Raw genomic sequence first — 19,205 nt, 5'->3', positions numbered from 1 at the left:
TCCCCCTGCCCTCCCTCCCTCATTCTGTCACTGCTCTCTCTCCCTGCCCTCCCTCCCTCATTCTGTCACTGCTCTCTCCCCCTGCCCTCTCTCCCTCCCTCATTCTGTCACTGCTCTCTCCCCCTGCCCTCCCTCCCTCCCTCATTCTGTCACTGCTCTCTCCCCCTGCCCTCCCTCCCTCATTCTGTCACTGCTCTCTCCCCCTGCCCTCCCTCCCTCATTCTGTCACTGCTCTCTCCCCCTGCCCTCCCTCCCTCCCTCATTCTGTCACTGCTCTCTCCCCCTGCCCTCCCTCCCTCATTCTGTCACTGCTCTCTCCCCCTGCCCTCCCTCCCTCATTCTGTCACTGCTCTCTCCCCCTGCCCTCCCTCCCTCATTCTGTCACTGCTCTCTCCCCCTGCCCTCCCTCCCTCATTCTGTCACTGCTCTCTCCCCCTGCCCTCCCTCCCTCATTCTGTCACTGCTCTCTCCCCCTGCCCTCCCTCCCTCATTCTGTCACTGCTCTCTCCCCCTGCCCTCCCTCCCTCATTCTGTCACTGCTCTCTCCCCCTGCCCTCCCTCCCTCATTCTGTCACTGCTCTCTCCCCCTGCCCTCCCTCCCTCATTCTGTCACTGCTCTCTCCCCCTGCCCTCCCTCCCTCATTCTGTCACTGCTCTCTCCCCCTGCCCTCCCTCCCTCATTCTGTCACTGCTCTCTCCCCCTGCCCTCCCTCCCTCATTCTGTCACTGCTCTCTCCCCCTGCCCTCCCTCCCTCATTCTGTCACTGCTCTCTCCCCCTGCCCTCCCTCCCTCATTCTGTCACTGCTCTCTCCCCCTGCCCTCCCTCCCTCATTCTGTCACTGCTCTCTCCCCCTGCCCTCCCTCCCTCATTCTGTCACTGCTCTCTCCCCCTGCCCTCCCTCCCTCATTCTGTCACTGCTCTCTCCCCCTGCCCTCCCTCCCTCATTCTGTCACTGCTCTCTCCCCCTGCCCTCCCTCCCTCCCTCATTCTGTCACTGCTCTCTCCCCCTGCCCTCCCTCCCTCATTCTGTCACTGCTCTCTCCCCCTGCCCTCCCTCCCTCATTCTGTCACTGCTCTCTCCCCCTGCCCTCCCTCCCTCCCTCATTCTGTCACTGCTCTCTCCCCCTGCCCTCCCTCCCTCCCTCATTCTGTCACTGCTCTCTCCCCCTGCCCTCCCTCCCTCATTCTGTCACTGCTCTCTCCCCCTGCCCTCCCTCCCTCATTCTGTCACTGCTCTCTCCCCCTGCCCTCCCTCTCCCTCATTCTGTCACTGCTCTCTCCCCCTGCCCTCCCTCCCTCATTCTGTCACTGCTCTCTCCCCCTGCCCTCCCTCCCTCATTCTGTCACTGCTCTCTCCCCCTGCCCTCCCTCCCTCCCTCATTCTGTCACTGCTCTCTCCCCCTGCCCTCCCTCCCTCATTCTGTCACTGCTCTCTCCCCCTGCCCTCCCTCCCTCATTCTGTCACTGCTCTCTCCCCCTGCCCTCCCTCCCTCATTCTGTCACTGCTCTCTCCCCCTGCCCTCCTCTCCCTCATTCTGTCACTGCTCTCTCCCCCTGCCCTCCCTCCCTCATTCTGTCACTGCTCTCTCCCCCTGCCCTCCCTCCCTCATTCTGTCACTGCTCTCTCCCCCTGCCCTCCCTCCCTCATTCTGTCACTGCTCTCTCCCCCCTGCCCTCCCTCCCTCATTCTGTCACTGCTCTCTCCCCCTGCCCTCCCTCCCTCATTCTGTCACTGCTCTCTCCCCCTGCCCTCCCTCCCTCATTCTGTCACTGCTCTCTCCCCCTGCCCTCCCTCCCTCATTCTGTCACTGCTCTCTCCCCCTGCCCTCCCTCCCTCATTCTGTCACTGCTCTCTCCCCCTGCCCTCCCTCCCTCATTCTGTCACTGCTCTCTCCCCCTGCCCTCCCTCCCTCATTCTGTCACTGCTCTCTCCCCCTGCCCTCCCTCCCTCCCTCATTCTGTCACTGCTCTCTCCCCCTGCCCTCCCTCCCTCATTCTGTCACTGCTCTCTCCCCCTGCCCTCCCTCCCTCATTCTGTCACTGCTCTCTCCCCCTGCCCTCCCTCCCTCATTCTGTCACTGCTCTCTCCCCCTGCCCTCCCTCCCTCATTCTGTCACTGCTCTCTCCCCCTGCCCTCCCTCCCTCATTCTGTCACTGCTCTCTCCCCCTGCCCTCCCTCCCTCATTCTGTCACTGCTCTCTCCCCTGCCCTCCCTCCCTCATTCTGTCACTGCTCTCTCCCCCTGCCCTCCCTCCCTCATTCTGTCACTGCTCTCTCCCCCTGCCCTCCCTCCCTCATTCTGTCACTGCTCTCTCCCCCTGCCCTCCCTCCCTCATTCTGTCACTGCTCTCTCCCCCTGCCCTCCCTCCCTCATTCTGTCACTGCTCTCTCCCCCTGCCCTCCCTCCCTCATTCTGTCACTGCTCTCTCCCCCTGCCCTCCCTCCCTCATTCTGTCACTGCTCTCTCCCCCTGCCCTCCCTCCCTCATTCTGTCACTGCTCTCTCCCCCTGCCCTCCCTCCCTCATTCTGTCACTGCTCTCTCCCCCTGCCCTCCCTCCCTCCCTCATTCTGTCACTGCTCTCTCCCCCTGCCCTCCCTCCCTCATTCTGTCACTGCTCTCTCCCCCTGCCCTCCCTCCCTCATTCTGTCACTGCTCTCTCCCCCTGCCCTCCCTCCCTCATTCTGTCACTGCTCTCTCCCCCTGCCCTCCCTCCCTCATTCTGTCACTGCTCTCTCCCCCTGCCCTCCCTCCCTCATTCTGTCACTGCTCTCTCCCCCTGCCCTCCCTCCCTCATTCTGTCACTGCTCTCTCCCCCTGCCCTCCCTCCCTCATTCTGTCACTGCTCTCTCCCCCTGCCCTCCCTCCCTCATTCTGTCACTGCTCTCTCCCCCTGCCCTCCCTCCCTCATTCTGTCACTGCTCTCTCGCCCTGCCCTCTCTCCCTCATTCTGTGTCTGCTCTCTCCCTCTGCCCTCCCTCCCTCCCTCATTCTGTCACTGCTCTCTCCCCCTGCCCTCCCTCCCTCATTCTGTCACTGCTCTCTCCCCTGCCCTCCCTCCCTCATTCTGTCACTGCTCTCTCCCCCTGCCCTCCCTCCCTCATTCTGTCACTGCTCTCTCCCCCTGCCCTCCCTCCCTCATTCTGTCACTGCTCTCTCCCCCTGCCCTCCCTCCCTCATTCTGTCACTGCTCTCTCCCCCTGCCCTCCCTCCCTCATTCTGTCACTGCTCTCTCCCCCTGCCCTCCCTCCCTCATTCTGTCACTGCTCTCTCCCCCTGCCCTCCCTCCCTCATTCTGTCACTGCTCTCTCCCCCTGCCCTCCCTCCCTCATTCTGTCACTGCTCTCTCCCCCTGCCCTCCCTCCCTCATTCTGTCACTGCTCTCTCCCCCTGCCCTCCCTCCCTCATTCTGTCACTGCTCTCTCCCCCTGCCCTCCCTCCCTCATTCTGTCACTGCTCTCTCCCCCTGCCCTCCCTCCCTCATTCTGTCACTGCTCTCTCCCCCTGCCCTCCCTCCCTCATTCTGTCACTGCTCTCTCCCCCTGCCCTCCCTCCCTCATTCTGTCACTGCTCTCTCCCCCTGCCCTCCCTCCCTCATTCTGTCACTGCTCTCTCCCCCTGCCCTCCCTCCCTCATTCTGTCACTGCTCTCTCCCCCTGCCCTCCCTCCCTCATTCTGTCACTGCTCTCTCCCCCTGCCCTCCCTCCCTCATTCTGTCACTGCTCTCTCCCCCTGCCCTCCCTCCCTCATTCTGTCACTGCTCTCTCCCCCTGCCCTCCCTCCCTCATTCTGTCACTGCTCTCTCCCCCTGCCCTCCCTCCCTCATTCTGTCACTGCTCTCTCCCCCTGCCCTCCCTCCCTCATTCTGTCACTGCTCTCTCCCCCTGCCCTCCCTCCCTCATTCTGTCACTGCTCTCTCCCCCTGCCCTCCCTCCCTCATTCTGTCACTGCTCTCTCCCCCTGCCCTCCCTCCCTCATTCTGTCACTGCTCTCTCCCCCTGCCCTCCCTCCCTCATTCTGTCACTGCTCTCTCCCCCTGCCCTCCCTCCCTCATTCTGTCACTGCTCTCTCCCCCTGCCCTCCCTCCCTCATTCTGTCACTGCTCTCTCCCCCCTGCCTCCCTCATTCTGTCTCTCTCTCCCCTGCCCTCCCTCCCTCATTCTGTCACTGCTCTCTCCCCCTGCCCTCCCTCCCTCCCTCATTCTGTCACTGCTCTCTCCCCCTGCCCTCCCTCCCTCATTCTGTCACTGCTCTCTCCCCCTGCCCTCCCTCCCTCATTCTGTCACTGCTCTCTCCCCCTGCCCTCCCTCCCTCATTCTGTCACTGCTCTCTCCCCCTGCCCTCCCTCCCTCATTCTGTCACTGCTCTCTCCCCCTGCCCTCCCTCCCTCATTCTGTCACTGCTCTCTCCCCCTGCCCTCCCTCCCTCATTCTGTCACTGCTCTCTCCCCCTGCCCTCCCTCCCTCATTCTGTCACTGCTCTCTCCCCCTGCCCTCCCTCCCTCATTCTGTCACTGCTCTCTCCCCCTGCCCTCCCTCCCTCATTCTGTCACTGCTCTCTCCCCCTGCCCTCCCTCCCTCATTCTGTCACTGCTCTCTCCCCCTGCCCTCCCTCCCTCATTCTGTCACTGCTCTCTCCCCCTGCCCTCCCTCCCTCATTCCACTGCTCATTCTGTCACTGCTCTCTCCCCTGCCCTCCCTCCCTCCCTCATTCTGTCACTGCTCTCTCCCCCTGCCCTCCCTCCCTCCCTCATTCTGTCACTGCTCTCTCCCCCTGCCCTCCCTCCCTCATTCTGTCACTGCTCTCTCCCCTGCCCTCCTCCCTCATTCTGTCACTGCTCTCTCCCCCTGCCTCCCTCCCTCATTCTGTCACTGCTCTCCCTCCCTCCTGCTCTCTCCCCCTGCCCTCCCTTCATTCTGTCACTGCTCTCTCCCCCTGCCCTCCCTCCCTCATTCTGTCACTGCTCTCTCCCCCTGCCCTCCCTCCCTCATTCTGTCACTGCTCTCTCCCCCTGCCCTCCCTCCCTCATTCTGTCACTGCTCTCTCCCCCTGCCCTCCCTCCCTCATTCTGTCACTGCTCTCTCCCCCTGCCCTCCCTCCCTCATTCTGTCACTGCTCTCTCCCCCTGCCCTCCCTCCCTCATTCTGTCACTGCTCTCTCCCCCTGCTCCCTCCCTCATTCTGTCACTGCTCTCTCCCCCTGCCCTCCCTCCCTCATTCTGTCACTGCTCTCTCCCCCTGCCCTCCCTCCCTCCCTCATTCTGTCACTGCTCTCTCCCCCTGCACTGCTGCTCTCTCCCCCTGCCCTCCCTCCCTCATTCTGTCACTGCTCTCTCCCTCTGCCCTCCCTCCCTCATTCTGTCACTGCTCTCTCCCCCTGCCCTCCCTCCCTCATTCTGTCACTGCTCTCTCCCCCTGCCCTCCCTCCCTCATTCTGTCACTGCTCTCTCCCCTGCCCTCTCTCCCTCATTCTGTCACTGCTCTCTCCCCCTGCCCTCCCTCCCTCATTCTGTCACTGCTCTCTCCCCCTGCCCTCACTCCCTCATTCCGTCAGTGCTCTCTCCCTCTGCCCTCCCTCCCTCATTCTGTCACTGCTCTCTCCCCCTGCCCTCCCTCCCTCCCTCATTCTATGCCCTCCCTCCCTCATTCTGTCACTGCTCTCTCCCCCTGCCCTCCCTCCCTCATTCTGTCACTGCTCTCTCCCCCTGCCCTCCCTCTCTCCCTCATTCTGTCACTGCTCTCTCCCCCTGCCCTCCCTCCCTCATTCTGTCACTGCTCTCCCCCCCTGCCCTCCCTACCTCATTCTGTCACTGCTCTCCCCCAGCCCTCCTCCTCATTCTGTCACTGCTCTCTCCCCCTGCCCTCCCTCCCTCATTCTGTCACTGCTCTCTCCCCCTGCCCTCCCTCCCTCATTCTGTCACTGCTCTCTCCCCCTGCCCTCCCTCCCTCATTCTGTCACTGCTCTCTCCCCCTGCCCTCCCTCCCTCATTCTGTCACTGCTCTCTCCCCCTGCCCTCCCTCCCTCATTCTGTCACTGCTCTCTCCCTCTGCCCTCCCTCCCTCATTCTGTCACTGCTCTCTCCCCTGCCCTCCCTCCCTCATTCTGTCACTGCTCTCTCCCCCTGCCCTCCCTCATTCTGTCACTGCTCTCTCCCCCTGCCCTCTCTCCCTCATTCTGTCACTGCTCTCTCCCCCTGCCCCCTCCCTCATTCTGTCCCTCCTCCCTGCCCTCCCTCCCTCATTCTGTCACTGCTCTCTCCCCCTGCCCTCCCTCCCTCATTCTGTCACTGCTCTCTCCCCCTGCCCTCCCTCCCTCATTCTGTCACTGCTCTCTCCCCCTGCCCTCCCTCCTCCCTCATTCTGTCACTGCTCTCTCCCCCTGCCCTCCCTCCCTCATTCTGTCACTGCTCTCTCCCCCTGCCCTCCCTCTCTCCCTCATTCTGTCACTGCTCTCTCCCCCTGCCCTCCCTCCCTCATTCTGTCACTGCTCTCTCCCCCTGCCCTCCCTCCCTCATTCTGTCACTGCTCTCTCCCCCTGCCCTCCCTCCCTCATTCTGTCACTGCTCTCTCCCCCTGCCCTCCCTCCCTCATTCTGTCACTGCTCTCTCCCCCTGCCCTCCCTCCCTCATTCTGTCACTGCTCTCTCCCCCTGCCCTCCCTCCCTCATTCTGTCACTGCTCTCTCCCCCTGCCCTCCCTCCCTCATTCTGTCACTGCTCTCTCCCTCTGCCCTCCCTCCCTCCCTCATTCTGTCACTGCTCTCTCCCCCTGCCCTCCCTCCCTCATTCCGTCACTGCTCTCTCCCCCTGCCCTCCCTCCCTCATTCTGTCACTGCTCTCTCCCCCTGCCCTCCCTCCCTCATTCTGTCACTGCTCTCTCCCCCTGCCCTCCCTTCCCTCATTCTGTCACTGCATTCTCCCCCTGCTCTCTCCCTCATTCTGTCACTGCTCTCTCCCCCTCCCTCCCTCCACTCACTGCCCTCTCCCCCTGCCCTCCCTTCCTCCCTCATTCTGTCACTGCTCTCTCCCCCTGCCCTCCCTTCCTCCCTCATTCTGTCACTGCTCTCTCCCCCTGCCCTCCCTTCCTCCCTCATTCTGTCACTGCTCTCTCCCCCTGCCCTCCCTTCCTCCCTCATTCTGTCACTGCTCTCTCCCCCTGCCCTCCCTCCCTCATTCTGTCACTGCTCTCTCCCCCTGCCCTCCCTCCCTCATTCTGTCACTGCTCTCTCCCCCCTGCCCTCCCTCCCTCATTCTGTCACTGCTCTCTCCCCCTGCCCTCCCTCCCTCATTCTGTCACTGCTCTCTCCCCCTGCCCTCCCTCCCTCATTCTGTCACTGCTCTCTCCCCCCCCCTGCCCTCCCTCCCTCATTCTGTCACTGCTCTCTCCCCCTGCCCTCCCTCCCTCATTCTGTCACTGCTCTCTCCCCCTGCCCTCCCTCCCTCATTCTGTCACTGCTCTCTCCCCCTGCCCTCCCTCCCTCATTCTGTCACTGCTCTCTCCCCCTCCCTCCCTCCCTCATTCTGTCCCTCTCCTCCCTGCCCTCCCTCCCTCATTCTGTCACTGCTCTCTCCCCCTGCCCTCCCTCCCTCATTCTGTCACTGCTCTCTCCCCCTGCCCTCCCTCCCTCCCTCATTCTGTCACTGCTCTCTCCCCCTGCCCTCCCTCCCTCATTCTGTCACTGCTCTCTCCCCCTGCCCTCTCCCTCATTCTGTCACTGCTCTCTCCCCTCCCTCCTCATTCTGTCACTGCTCTCTCCTTCTGCCCTCCCTCCCTCATTCTGTCACTGCTCTCTCCCCCTGCCCTCCCTCCCTCATTCTGTCACTGCTCTCTCCCCCTGCCCTCCCTCCCTCATTCTGTCACTGCTCTCTCCCCCTGCCCTCCCTCCCTCCCTCATTCTGTCACTGCTCTCTCCCCCTGCCCTCCCTCCCTCATTCTGTCACTGCTCTCTCCCTCTGCCCTCCCTCCCTCATTCTGTCACTGCTCTCTCTCCCCCTGCCCTCCCTCCCTCATTCTGTCACTGCTCTCTCCCCTGCCCTCCCTCCCTCATTCTGTCACTGCTCTCTCCCCCTGCCCTCCCTCCCTCATTCTGTCACTGCTCTCTCCCCCTGCCCTCATTCTGTCACTGCTCTCATTCTGTCACTGCTCTCTCCCCCTGCCCTCCCTCCCTCCCTCATTCTGTCACTGCTCTCCCCCCCTGCCCTCCCTCCCTCATTCTGTCACTGCTCTCTCCCCCTGCCCTCCCTCCCTCATTCTGTCACTGCTCTCCCCCCCTGCCCTCCCTCCCTCATTCTGTCACTGCTCTCCCCCCTCCCTCCCTCCCTCATTCTGTCACTGCTCTCTCCCCTGCCCTCCCTCCCTCATTCTGTCACTGCTCTCTCCCCCTGCCCTCCCTCCTCCCTCATTCTGTCACTGCTCTCTCCCCCTGCCCTCCCTCCCTCATTCTGTCACTGCTCTCTCCCCCTGCCCTCCCTCTCTCCCTCATTCTGTCACTGCTCTCTCCCCCTGCCCTCCCTCCCTCATTCTGTCACTGCTCTCTCCCCCTGCCCTCCCTCACTCATTCTGTCACTGCTCTCTCCCCCTGCCCTCCCTCCCTCATTTTGTCACTGCTCTCTCCCCCTGCCCTCCCTCCCTCATTCTGTCACTGCTCTCTCCCCCTCCCTCCCTTCATTCTGTCACTGCTCTCTCCCCCTGCCCTCCCTCCTCCCTCATTCTGTCACTGCTCTCTCCCCCTGCCCTCCCTCCCTCATTCTGTCACTGCTCTCTCCCCCTGCCCTCCCTCCCTCATTCTGTCACTGCTCTCTCCCCCTGCCCTCCCTCCCTCATTCTGTCACTGCTCTCTCCCCCTGCCCTCCCTCCCTCATTCTGTCACTGCTCTCTCCCCCTGCCCTCCCTCCCTCATTCTGTCACTGCTCTCTCCCCCTGCCCTCCCTCCCTCATTCTGTCACTGCTCTCTCCCCCTGCCCTCCCTCCCTCATTCTGTCACTGCTCTCTCCCCCTGCCCTCCCTCCTCCCTCATTCTGTCACTGCTCTCTCCCCTGCCCTCCCTCCCTCATTCTGTCACTGCCCTCCCTCCCTCATTCTGTCACTGCTCTCTCTTCCCTGCCCTCTCTCCCTCATTCTGTCACTGCTCTCTCCCCCTGCCCTCCCTCCCTCATTCTGTGACTGCTCTCTCCCCCTGCCCTCACTCCCTCATTCTGTCACTGCTCTCTCCCCCTGCCCTCCCTCCCTCATTCTGTCACTGCTCTCTCCCCCTGCCCTCCCTCCCTCATTCTGTCACTGCTCTCTCCCCCTGCCCTCCCTTCCTCCCTCATTCTGTCACTGCTCTCTCCCCCTGCCCTCCCTTCCTCCCTCATTCTGTCACTGCTCTCTCCCCTGTCACTGCTCTCTCCCCCTGCCCTCCCTTCCTCCCTCATTCTGTCACTGCTCTCTCCCCCTGCCCTCCCTCCCTCATTCTGTCACTGCCCTCTCCCCCTGCCCTCCCTTCCTCCCTCATTCTGTCACTGCTCTCTCCCCCTGCCCTCCCTCCCTCATTCTGTCACTGCTCTCTCCCCCTGCCCTCCCTCCGTGATTCTGTCACTTCTCTCTCCCCAGCCCTCCCTCCCTCCCTCATTCTGTCACTGATCTCTCCCCCTGCCTCATTCTGTCACTGCTCTCTCCCCCTGCCCTCCCTCCCTCATTCTGTCACTGCTCTCTCTCCCTGCCCTCCCTCCCTCATTCTGTCACTGCTCTCTCCCCCTGCCCTCCCTCCCTCATTCTCTCACTGCTCTCTCCCCCTGCCCTCCCTCCCTCATTCTGTCACTGCTCTCTCCCCCTGCCCTCCCTCCCTCATTCTGTCACTGCTCTCTCCCCCTGCCCTCCCTCCCTCATTCTGTCACTGCTCTCTCCCCCTGCCCTCCCTCCCTCATTCTGTCACTGCCCTCTCCCCCTGCCCTCCCTCCCTCCCTCATTCTGTCACTGCTCTCTCCCCCCTGCCCTCCCTCCCTCATTCTGTCACTGCTCTCTCCCCCTGCCCTCCCTCCCTCATTCTGTCACTGCTCTCTCCCCCTGCCCTCCCTCCCTCATTCTGTCACTGCCCTCTCCCCCTGCCCTCCCTCCCTCCCTCATTCTGTCACTGCTCTCTCCCCCTGCCCTCCCTCCCTCATTCTGTCACTGCTCTCTCCCTCTGCCCTCCCTCCCTCATTCTGTCACTGCTCTCTCCCCCCTGCCCTCCCTCCCTCATTCTGTCACTGCTCTCTCCCCCTGCCCTCCCTCCCTCCCTCATTCTGTCACTGCTCTCTCCCCCTGCCCTCCCTCCCTCATTCTGTCACTGCTCTCTCCCCCTGCCCTCCCTCCCTCATTCTGTCACTGCTCTCTCCCCCTGCCCTCCCTCCCTCATTCTGTCACTGCTCTCTCCCCCTGCCCTCCCTCCCTCATTCTGTCACTGCTCTCTCCCCCTGCCCTCCCTCCCTCATTCTGTCACTGCTCTCTCCCCCTGCCCTCCCTCCCTCCCTCATTCTGTCACTGCTCTCTCTCCCTCTGCCCTCCCTCCCTCATTCTGTCACTGCTCTCTCCCCCTGCCCTCCCTCCCTCATTCTCACTGCTCTCTCCCCCTGCCCTCCCTCCCTCATTCTGTCACTGCTCTCTCTCCCTGCCCTCCCTCCCTCATTCTGTCACTGCTCTCCCTCCCTCATTCTGTCACTGCTCTCTCCCCCTGCCCTCCCTCCCTCATTCTGTCACTGCTCTCTCCCTCTGCCCTCATTCTGTCACTGCTCTCTCCCCCTGCCCTCCCTCCCTCATTCTGTCACTGCTCTCTCCCCCTGCCCTCCCTCCCTCATTCTGTCACTGCTCTCCCCCTGCCCTCCCTCCCTCATTCTGTCACTGCTCTCTCCCCCTGCCCTCCCTCCCTCCCTCATTCTGTCACTGCTCTCTCCCCCTGCCCTCCCTCCCTCCCTCATTCTGTCACTGCTCTCTCCCCCTGCCCTCCCTCCCTCATTCTGTCACTGCTCTCTCCCCCTGCCCTCCCTCTCTCCCTCATTCTGTCACTGCTCTCTCCCCCTGCCCTCCCTCCCTCATTCCGTCACTGCTCTCCCCCCCTGCCCTCCCTACCTCATTCTGTCACTGCTCTCTCCCCCTGCCCTCCCTCCCTCATTCTGTCACTGCTCTCTCCCCCAGCCCTCCCTCCCTCATTCTGTCACTGCTCTCTCCCCTGCCCTCCCTCCCTCCCTCATTCTGTCACTGCTCTCCCCCCCTGCCCTCCCTCCCTCATTCTGTCACTGCTCTCTCCCCCTGCCCTCCCTCCCTCATTCTGTCACTGCTCTCCCCCCCTGCCCTCCCTCCCTCATTCTGTCACTGCTCTCTCCCCCTGCCCTCCCTCCCTCATTCTGTCACTGCTCTCTCCCCCTGCCCTCCCTCCCTCATTCTGTCACTGCTCTCTCTCCCTGCCCTCCCTCCCTCATTCTGTCACTGCTCTCTCCCCCTGCCCTCCCTCCCTCCCTCATTCTGTCACTGCTCTCTCCCCCTGCCCTCCCTCCCTCATTCTGTCACTGCTCTCTCCCCCTGCCCTCTCTCCCTCATGTCTGTCACTGCTCTCTCCCCCTGCCCTCCCTCCCTCATTCTGTCACTGCTCTCTCCCCCTGCCCTCCCTCCCTCATTCTGTCACTGCTCTCTCCCCCTGCCCTCCCTCCCTCCCTCATTCTGTCACTGCTCTCTCCCCCTGCCCTCCCTCCCTCCCTCATTCTGTCACTGCTCTCTCCCCCTGCCCTCCCTCCCTCATTCTGTCACTGCTCTCTCCCCCTGCCCTCCCTCCCTCCCTCATTCTGTCACTGCTCTCTCCCTGCCCTCCCTCCCTCATTCTGTCACTGCTCTCTCCCCCTGCCCTCCCTCATTCTGTCACTGCTCTCTCCCCCTGCCCTCCCTCCCTCCCTCATTCTGTCACTGCTCTCTCCCCCTGCCCTCCCTCCCTCATTCTGTCACTGCTCTCTCCCCCTGCCCTCCCTCCCTCCCTCATTCTGTCACTGCTCTCTCCCCCTGCCCTCCCTCCCTCATTCTGTCACTGCTCTCTCCCCCTGCCCTCTCTCCCTCATTCTGTCACTGCTCTCTCCCCCTGCCCTCCCTCCCTCCCTCATTCTGTCACTGCTCTCTCCCCCTGCCCTCTCTCCCTCATTCTGTCACTGCTCTCTCTCCCTGCCCTCCCTCCCTCATTCTGTCACGGCTCTCTCCCCCTGCCCTCCCTCCCTCATTCTGTCACTGCTCTCTCTCCCTGCCCTCCCTCCCTCATTCTGTCACTGCTCTCTCCCCCTGCCCTCCCTCCCTCATTCTCACTGCTCTCTCCCCCTGCCCTCCCTCCCTCATTCTGTCACTGCTCTCTCCCCCTGCCCTCCCTCCCTCATTCTGTCACTGCTCTCTCCCCCTGCCCTCCCTCCCTCATTCTGTCACTGCTCTCTCCCCCTGCCCTCCCTCCCTCATTCTGTCACTGCTCTCTCCCTCTGCCCTCCCTCCCTCATTCTGTCACTGCTCTCTCCCCCTGCCCTCCCTCCCTCATTCTGTCACTGCTCTTCTCCCTCCCTCATTCTGTCACTGCTCTCTCCCCCTGCCCTCCCTCCCTCATTCTGTCACTGCTCTCCCTCCTGTCACTGCCCTCCCTGCCCTCCCTCCCTCATTCTGTCACTGCTCTCTCCCCCTGCCCTCCCTCCCTCCCTCATTCTGTCACTGCTCTCTCCCCTGCCCTCCCTCCCTCCCTCATTCTGTCACTGCCCTCTCCCCCTGCCCTCCCTCCCTCATTCTGTCACTGCTCTCTCCCCCTGCCCTCCCTCCCTCCCTCATTCTGTCACTGCTCTCTCCCCCTGCCCTCCCTCCCTCATTCTGTCACTGCTCTCTCCCCCTGCCCTCTCTCCCTCATTCTGTCACTGCTCTCTCCCCCTGCCCTCCCTCCCTCCCTCATTCTGTCACTGCTCTCTCCCCCTGCCCTCTCTCCCTCATTCTGTCACTGCTCTCTCTCCCTGCCCTCCCTCCCTCATTCTGTCACTGCTCTCTCCCCCTGCCCTCCCTCCCTCATTCTGTCACTGCTCTCTCCCCCTGCCCTCCCTCCCTCATTCTGTCACTGCTCTCTCCCCCTGCCCTCCCTCCCTCATTCTGTCACTGCTCTCTCCCCCTGCCCTCCCTCCCTCATTCTGTCACTGCTCTCTCTCCCTGCCCTCCCTCCCTCATTCTGTCACTGCTCTCTCCCTGCCCTCCCTCCCTCATTCTGTCACTGCTCTCTCCCCCTGCCCTCCCTCCCTCATTCTGTCACTGCTCTCTCCCCCTGCCCTCCCTCCCTCATTCTGTCACTGCTGTCTCCCCCTGCCCTCCCTCCCTCCCTCATTCTGTCACTGCTCTCTCCCCCTGCCCTCCCTCCCTCATTCTGTCACTGCTCTCTCCCCCTGCCCTCCCTCCCTCTGCCCTCTCTCTCTCTCCCCCTGCCCTCCCTCCCTCATTCTGTCACTGCCCTCTCCCTCTGCCCTCCCTCCCTCATTCTGTCACTGCTCTCTCCCCCTGCCCTCCCTCCCTCATTCTGTCACTGCTCTCTCCCCCTGCCCTCCCTCCCTCAGTCTGTCACTGCTCTCTCCCCCTGCCCTCCCTCCCTCATTCTGTCACTGCTCTCTCCCCCTGCCCTCCCTCCCTCATTCTGTCACTGCTCTCTCCCCCTGCCCTCCCTCCCTCCCTCATTCTGTCACTGCTCTCTCTCCCTGCCCTCCCTCCCTCATTCTGTCACTGCTCTCTCCCCCTGCCCTCCCTCCCTCATTCTGTCACTGCTCTCTCCCCCTGTCCTCCCTCCCTCTGCCCTCTCTCTCTCTCCCCCTGCCCTCCCTCCCTCATTCTGTCACTGCTCTCTCCCCCTGCCCTCCCTCCCTCATTCTGTCACTGCTCTCTCCCCCTGCCCTCCCTCCCTCTGCCCTCTCTCTCTCTCCCCCTGCCCTCCCTCCCTCATTCTGTCACTGCCCTCTCCCTCTGCCCTCCCTCCCTCATTCTGTCACTGCTCTCTCCCCCTGCCCTCCCTCCCTCATTCTGTCACTGCTCTCTCCCCCTGCCCTCCCTCCCTCGTCACTGCCCTCTCCCTCATTCTGTCACTGCTCTCTCCCCCTGCCCTCCCTCCCTCATTCTGTCACTGCTCTCTCCCCCTGCCCTCCCTCCCTCATTCTGTCACTGCTCTCTCCCCCTGCCCTCCCTCCCTCATTCTGTCACTGCTCTCTCCCCCTGCCCTCCCTCCCTCATTCTGTCACTGCTCTCTCCCTCTGCCCTCCCTCCCTCCCTCATTCTGTCACTGCTCTCTCCCCCTGCCCTCCCTCCCTCATTCTGTCACTGCTCTCTCCCCTGCCCTCCCTCCCTCATTCTGTCACTGCTCTCCCCCCCTGCCCTCCCTCCCTCATTCTGTCACTGCTCTCTCCCCCTGCCCTCCCTCCCTCATTCTGTCACTGCTCTCTCCCCCTGCCCTCTCTCCCTCATTCTGTCACTGCCCTCTCCCTCTGCCCTCCCTCCCTCATTCTGTCACTGCCCTCTCCCCCTGCCCTCCCTCCCTCATTCTGTCACTGCTCTCTCCCCCTGCCCTCCCTCCCTCATTCTGTCACTGCTCTCTCCCCTGCCCTCCCTCCCTCATTCTGTCACTGCTCTCTCCCCCCTGCCCTCCCTCCCTCATTCTGTCACTGCTCTCTCCCTCTGCCCTCCCTCCCTCATTCTGTCACTGCTCTCTCCCCCTGCCCTCCCTCCCTCTGCCCTCTCTCTCTCTCCCCCTGCCCTCTCTCCCTCATTCTGTCACTGCCCTCTCCCTCTGCCCTCCCTCCCTCATTCTGTCACTGCCCTCTCCCCCGCCCTCCCTCCCTCATTCTGTCACTGCTCTCTCCCCCTGCCCTCCCTCCCTCATTCTGTCACTGCTCTCTCCCCCTGCCCTCACTCCCTCATTCTGTCACTGCTCTCTCCCCCTGCCCTCCCTCCCTCCCTCATTCTGTCACTGCTCTCTCCCCCTGCCCTCCCTCCCTCATTCTGTAACTGCTCTCTCCCCCTGCCCTCCCTCCCTCATTCTGTCACTGCTCTCTCCCCCTGCCCTCCCTCCCTCATTCTGTCACTGCTCTCTCCCCCTGCCCTCCCTCCCTCCCTCATTCTGTCACTGCTCTCTCCCCCTGCCCTCCCTCCCTCATTCTGTAACTGCTCTCTCCCTCTGCCCTCCCTCCCTCATTCTGTCACTGCTCTCTCCCCCTGCCCTCCCTCCCTCATTCTGTCACTGCTCTCTCCCCCTGCCCTCCCTCCCTCATTCTGTCACTGCTCTCTCCCCCTACCCTCCCTCCCTCATTCTGTCACTGCTCTCTCCCCTGCCCTCCCTCCCTCATTCTGTCACTGCTCTCTCCCCCTGCCCTCCCTCCCTCATTCTGTCACTGCTCTCTCCCCCTGCCCTCCCTCCCTCCCTCATTCTGTCACTGCTCTCTCCCCCTGCCCTCCCTCCCTCCCTCATTCTGTCACTGCTCTCTCCCCCTGCCCTCCCTCCCTCATTCTGTCACTGCTCTCTCCCTCTGCCCTCCCTCCCTCATTCTGTCACTGCTCTCTCCCCCTGCCCTCCCTCCCTCTGCCCTCTCTCTCTCTCCCCCTGCCCTCTCTCCCTCATTCTGTCACTGCCCTCTCCCTCTGCCCTCCCTCCCTCATTCTGTCACTGCTCTCTCCCCCTGCCCTCCCTCCCTCATTCTGTCACTGCTCTCTCCCCCTGCCCTCCCTCCCTCCCTCATTCTGTCACTGCTCTCTCCCCCTGCCCTCCCTCCCTCATTCTGTCACTGCTCTCTCCCTCTGCCCTCCCTCCCTCATTCTGTCACTGCTCTCTCTCCCTGCCCTCCCTCCCTCATTCTGTCACTGCTCTCTCCCCCTGCCCTCCCTCCCTCATTCTGTCACTGCTCTCTCCCCCTGCCCTCCCTCCCTCTGCCCTCTCTCTCTCTCCCCCTGCCCTCTCTCCCTCATTCTGTCACTGCCCTCTCCCTCTGCCCTCCCTCCCTCATTCTGTCACTGCCCTCTCCCCCTGCCCTCCCTCCCTCATTCTGTCACTGCTCTCTCCCCCTGCCCTCTCTCCCTCATTCTGTCACTGCTCTCTCCCCCTGCCCTCCCTCCCTCTCCCTCTCTCTCGCCCTCTCTCTCTCCCCCCTGCCCTCCCTCCCTCATTCTGTCACTTCTCTCTCCCCCTGCCCTCCCTCCCTCAATCTGTCACTGCCCTCTCCCTCTGCCCTCCCTCCCTCATTCTGTCACTGCCCTCTCCCCCTGCCCTCCCTCCCTCATTCTGTCACTGCCCTCTCCCCCTGCCCTCCCTCCCTCATTCTGTCACTGCTCTCTCCCCCTGCCCTCCCTCCCTCTGCCCTCTCTCTCTCTCCCCCTGCCCTCCCTCCCTCTGCCCTCTCTCTCTCTCCCCCTGCCCTCCCTCCCTCATTCTGTCACTTCTCTCTCCCCCTGCCCTCTCTCCCTCATTCTGTCACTGCCCTCTCCCCCTGCCCTCCCTCCCTCATTCTGTCACTGCTCTCTCCCCCTGCCCTCCCTCCCTCATTCTGTCACTGCTCTCTCTCCCCCTGCCCTCTCTCCCTCATTCTGTCACTGCCCTCTCCCCCTGCCCTCCCTCCCTCATTCTGTCACTGCTCTCTCCCCCTGCCCTCCCTCCCTCATTCTGTCACTGCTCTCTCCCTCTGCCCTCCCTCCCTCTGCCCTCTCTCTCTCCCCCTGCCCTCCCTCCCTCATTCTGTCACTGCTCTCTCCCTCTGCCCTCCCTCCCTCTCCTGCCCTCTCTCTCTCCCCCTGCCCTCCCTCCCTCATTCTGTCACTGCTCTCTCCCTCTGCCCTCCCTCCCTCTGCCCTCTCTCTCTCTCCCCCTGCCCTCCCTCCCTCATTCTGTCACTGCTCTCTCCCCCTGCCCTCCCTCCCTCATTCTGTCACTGCTCTCTCCCCCTGCCCTCCCTCCCTCATTCTGTCACTGCTCTCTCCCCCTGCCCTCCCTCCCTCATTCTGTCACTGCTCTCTCCCTCTGCCCTCCCTCCCTCATTCTGTCACTGCTCTCTCCCCCTGCCCTCCCTCCCTCATTCTGTCACTGCTCTCTCCCCCTGCCCTCCCTCCCTCATTCTGTCACTGCTCTCTCCCCCTGCCCTCCCTCCCTCATTCTGTCACTGCTCTCTCCCCCTGCCCTCCCTCCCTCATTCTGTCACTGCTCTCTCCCCCTGCCCTCCCTCCCTCATTCTGTCACTGCTCTCTCTCCCTGCCCTCCCTCCCTCATTCTGTCACTGCTCTCTCCCCCTGCCCTCCCTCCCTCATTCTGTCACTGCTCTCTCCCCCTGCCCTCCCTCCCTCATTCTGTCACTGCTCTCTCCCCCTGCCCTCTCTCCCTCCCTCATTCTGTCACTGCTCTCTCCCCCTGCCCTCCCTCCCTCATTCTGTCACTGCTCTCTCCCCCTGCCCTCCCTCCCTCCCTCATTCTGTCACTGCTCTCTCCCCCTGCCCTCTCTCCCTCATTCTGTCACTGCTCTCTCCCCCTGCCCTCCCTCCCTCATTCTGTCACTGCTCTCTCTCCCCCTGCCCTCCCTCCCTCTGCCCTCTCTCTCTCCCCCTGCCCTCCCTCCCTCATTCTGTCACTGCTTTCTCTCCCTGCCCTCTCTCCCTCATTCTGTCACTGCTCTCTCCCCCTGCCCTCCCTCCCTCATTCTGTCACTGCTCTCTCCCCCTGCCCTCCCTCCCTCATTCTGTCACTGCTCTCTCCCCCTGCCCTCCCTCCCTCATTCTGTCACTGCTCTCTCCCCCTGCCCTCCCTCCCTCATTCTGTCACTGCTCTCTCCCCCTGCCCTCCCTCCCTCATTCTGTCACTGCTCTCTCCCTCTGCCCTCCCTCCCTCATTCTGTCACTGCTCTCTCCCCCTGCCCTCCCTCCCTCATTCTGTCACTGCTCTCTCCCCCTGCCCTCCCTCCCTCATTCTGTCACTGCTCTCTCCCCCTGCCCTCCCTCCCTCATTCTGTCACTGCTCTCTCCCCCTGCCCTCCCTCCCTCATTCTGTCACTGCTCTCTCCCCCTGCCCTCCCTCCCTCATTCTGTCACTGCTCTCTCTCCCTGCCCTCCCTCCCTCATTCTGTCACTGCTCTCTCCCCCTGCCCTCTCTCCCTCATTCTGTCACTGCTCTCTCCCCCTGCCCTCTCTCCCTCATTCTGTCACTGCTCTCTCCCCCTGCCCTCCCTCCCTCATTCTGTCACTGCTCTCTCCCCCTGCCCTCCCTCCCTCCCTCATTCTGTCACTGCTCTCTCCCTGCCCTGCCCTCTCTCCCTCCCTCATTCTGTCACTGCTCTCTCCCCCTGCCCTCCCTCCCTCATTCTGTCACTGCTCTCTCCCCCTGCCCTCCCTCCCTCCCTCATTCTGTCACTGCTCTCTCCCCCTGCCCTCCCTCCCTCTGCCCTCTCTCTCTCTCCCCCTGCCCTCCCTCCCTCCCTCATTCTGTCACTGCTCTCTCCCTCTGCCCTCCCTCCCTCTGCCCTCTCTCTCTCTCCCCCTGCCCTCCCTCCCTCATTCTGTCACTGCTCTCTCTCCCTGCCCTCTCTCCCTCATTCCGTCACTGCTCTCTCCCCCTGCCCTCCCTCCCTCATTCCGTCACTGCTCTCTCCCCCTGCCCTCCCTCCCTCATTCTGTCACTGCTCTCTCCCTCTGCCCTGCTCTCTCCCTCTGCCCTCTCTCTCTCTCCCCCTGCCCTCTCTCTCCTTCCCTCTGCCCTCTCTCTCTCTCCCCCTGCCCTCTGTCTCTCTCCCCCTGCCCTCTCTCTCTCCCCCTGCCCTCTCTCTCTCCCCCTGCCCTCTCTCTCTCCCCCTGCCCTCTCTCTCTCTCCCCCTGCCCTCTCTCTCTCCCCCTGCCCTCCCACGACTCTCACCTTTGAGAATGCCCGTTTCTTCTCCGATCCAAACGTGGCTGCACCGCGCCGCCATCTTCCTCCCTGTGTGCACCTGTGCGACCCGTCCGGCCGGACAACCTCCGAGGGCGGCACTTTGGTTCCGGGCTCCGCGAGTTCCTCCATCTCCAGAGGTGTCGGCTCAACCCTCCCGGGCGGCGTCAGACACCCTGGCCTGGGATCTCTCTGGGCGCGGTGGAACAGACGTTTGGTCCAGGCACCGACTTTCTCGGGGAAAAGCAGCTGACATTATGATAGAAGGCGGCCATTCAGTGCATCGAATCAATGCCGGCTCTCTCTCAATGAATTCCTGT

The 19,205-nt window shown here is 63.0% G+C and overlaps 1 protein-coding gene across 2 annotated transcripts in view; it reads right to left on the bottom strand.

The window, feature by feature from the left end:
- Positions 1–18,987, bottom strand: part of wdr74 (WD repeat domain 74) — an 80,663-nt gene extending 61,676 nt beyond the window's left edge. For both annotated transcript variants that reach the window (XM_063039231.1, XM_063039232.1), the window contains exon 1: positions 18,874–18,987. In XM_063039231.1, coding sequence (XP_062895301.1) covers positions 18,874–18,928 — 55 coding nt within the window. In that variant the 5' untranslated portion in view covers positions 18,929–18,987. The remainder of the gene's footprint in view (positions 1–18,873) is intronic.
- Between the last annotated feature and the right edge of the window lie 218 nt (positions 18,988–19,205).

The sequence above is a fragment of the Mobula hypostoma genome (assembly GCF_963921235.1).
Source record: "Mobula hypostoma chromosome 30 unlocalized genomic scaffold, sMobHyp1.1 SUPER_30_unloc_7, whole genome shotgun sequence".
NCBI classification, from domain to species: Eukaryota; Metazoa; Chordata; class Chondrichthyes; order Myliobatiformes; family Myliobatidae; genus Mobula; species Mobula hypostoma.
This window is presented reverse-complemented; position numbering and strand designations above follow the sequence as displayed.